The 2,059-nt window shown below is 42.0% G+C and overlaps 1 protein-coding gene across 1 annotated transcript; it reads left to right on the top strand.

Annotated features, from left to right (window-relative positions):
- The first annotated feature begins 566 nt into the window (after positions 1 to 566).
- On the top strand, positions 567 to 1,082 carry LOC137767759 (large ribosomal subunit protein eL21-like). The gene has a single exon (XM_068549008.1). It carries the CDS (start codon positions 584 to 586, stop codon positions 1,064 to 1,066), a length of 483 nt encoding a protein of 160 aa, XP_068405109.1. The 5' UTR covers positions 567 to 583; the 3' UTR covers positions 1,067 to 1,082.
- The last annotated feature ends 977 nt before the right edge of the window (positions 1,083 to 2,059 follow it).

Below are 2,059 nucleotides of genomic sequence, written 5' to 3'. Positions count from 1 at the left end.
AGGTTCCAGTTCACTGGGCAGCTCTGTTCCACACGGTTATAGAATTCAGATTTCTTGTGTGCTTAAATAATGTTCTAGGGTTTTTTTCTTTTAAAGTCCTAATTCTTTTAAAAATCAGTAATAACGAAAGATGGTTTGACACATAGCAATGAGTAGCCATAATTTTTCATCTGCCAAGGAGGCTAAGACTTAGGCAGAGGGGGAGTGAATGAAAAGTAGTCTTATCCATTTGTTCACACACGCATGCCTTCCTTTATTCATCAAACAGTCACTGACCGTCCAGTAGGTGACTGGTGCTGGGACTACAACAGCACCTAAGACAGGGCCCCTGCCTTTGTTCTAAGTCAGTTCACGTCACAGTGTCACTCAGACTAGAAAATGAAACCGGATGACTTATGAGCAAGCGTTAGGGCAAAAGGGGCCAGCGGTAGCCCCAAGGGAAAAAGAACACGGTCCCAGCCCAGCTTTGTTCTCTCCTGTGACCATCCCCCTTAGCTTCCCTCTTCTCGGAGGGGCAGAATCTGTGGTGCAAGAGTCACATACACTTTCAGCTGGAACCACCATCTTCCAGTAATTCGCCAAAATGACCAACACAAAGGGAAAGAGGAGGGGCACCCACTACACGTTCTCTAGACCTTTTAGAAAACATGGAGTTGTTCCTTTGGTCACATACATGCGAATCTACAAGAAAGGTGATATTGTAGATATCAAGGGAATGGGCACTGTTCAAAAAGGAATGCCCCACAAATGTTACCATGGCAAAACTGGGAGAGTCTACAATGTTACCCAGCATGCTGTTGGCATCATTGTAAACAAAGAAGTTAAGGGCAAGATTCTTGCCAAGAGAATTAATGTGCATATCGAGCATATTAAGCACCCTAAGAGCCGAGATAGCTTCCTGAAACGGGTGAAGGAAAATGATCAGAAAAAGAAGGAAGCCAAAGAGAAAGGTACTTGGGTTCAGCTGAAGCGCCAGCCTGCTCCACCCAGAGAAGCACACTTCGTGAGAACCAATGGAAAGGAGGCTGAACTGTTGGAGCCCATTCCCTATGAATTTATGGCATGATGGGTGTAAAGAAAATAAAAGAACCAGACTGTATAAATGTTTCTCTTAATTGAGTAGAAGCAAATACTTCTCCCCCAAACAAATATTTAAAGCACATTTTGTGTCCGAATTCAGTGGGTGACGTCTTTACTTTTCAAATTTAGTGGTTTTTCTTCCTGAAAGATGTGAGGTAGTTTGTTGTGCAATATACTCCATTGGTTAATAAACTGCCAGATATTATTTATAAAATATTTGTACGGGCTTCCCTGGTGGCGCAGTGGTTGAGAGTCTGCCTGCTAATGCAGGGGACATGGGTTCGAGCCCTGGTCTGGGAAGATCCCACATGCCGCGGAGCAACTAGGCCCGTGAGCCACAACTGCTGAGCCTGCGCGTCTGGAGCCTGTGCTCCGCAACAAGAGAGGCCACGATAGTGAGAGGCCGGCGCACCGCGATGAAGAGTGGCCCCCGCTTGCCGCAACTAGAGGAAGCCCTCGCGCAGACACGAAGACCCAACACAGCCAAATAAATAAATAAATAATAATTAAAGGTGCTAATAATTTAAAAAATATATATATATATTTGCACTAGTTTGAAAATAGTCTCTAAATTCCTATGAAAAAAGGATTTAAAATAAATAAATGAAAGGTTATCTGTTGCATTATAGTTAAGCTCAGGAAAAGTTGATTACTCATAATTGCATCATAAATTAAGTAGCTGTGTTTTGAGGATCAGGAACTTAACTTTGAAGCCTACTACTTAAAAATACATTGTTAAACTAGTTACATGCTAGTTCTGAGTTATTTAGACCTTTCATGCAGCAGGGCTCAGAAGAGTGTTAAAAACTAGAATACCTTTTTTATTTAAACCGATGATAAGTATTTCTATAGCATCCAATATGTTATGTGGCATTCTAAGCACTTTACATAACATACTCATAAAAAACTTGGAAAAGTTTTATTTTGCCTGTTTTACATGAAAGGAAGCTGAGGCACAAGTAACTTGCCCGAGGATACA

The sequence above is a fragment of the Eschrichtius robustus genome, chromosome 7, assembly GCF_028021215.1.
Source record: "Eschrichtius robustus isolate mEscRob2 chromosome 7, mEscRob2.pri, whole genome shotgun sequence".
NCBI lineage: Eukaryota > Metazoa > Chordata > Mammalia > Artiodactyla > Eschrichtiidae > Eschrichtius > Eschrichtius robustus.
This window is presented reverse-complemented; position numbering and strand designations above follow the sequence as displayed.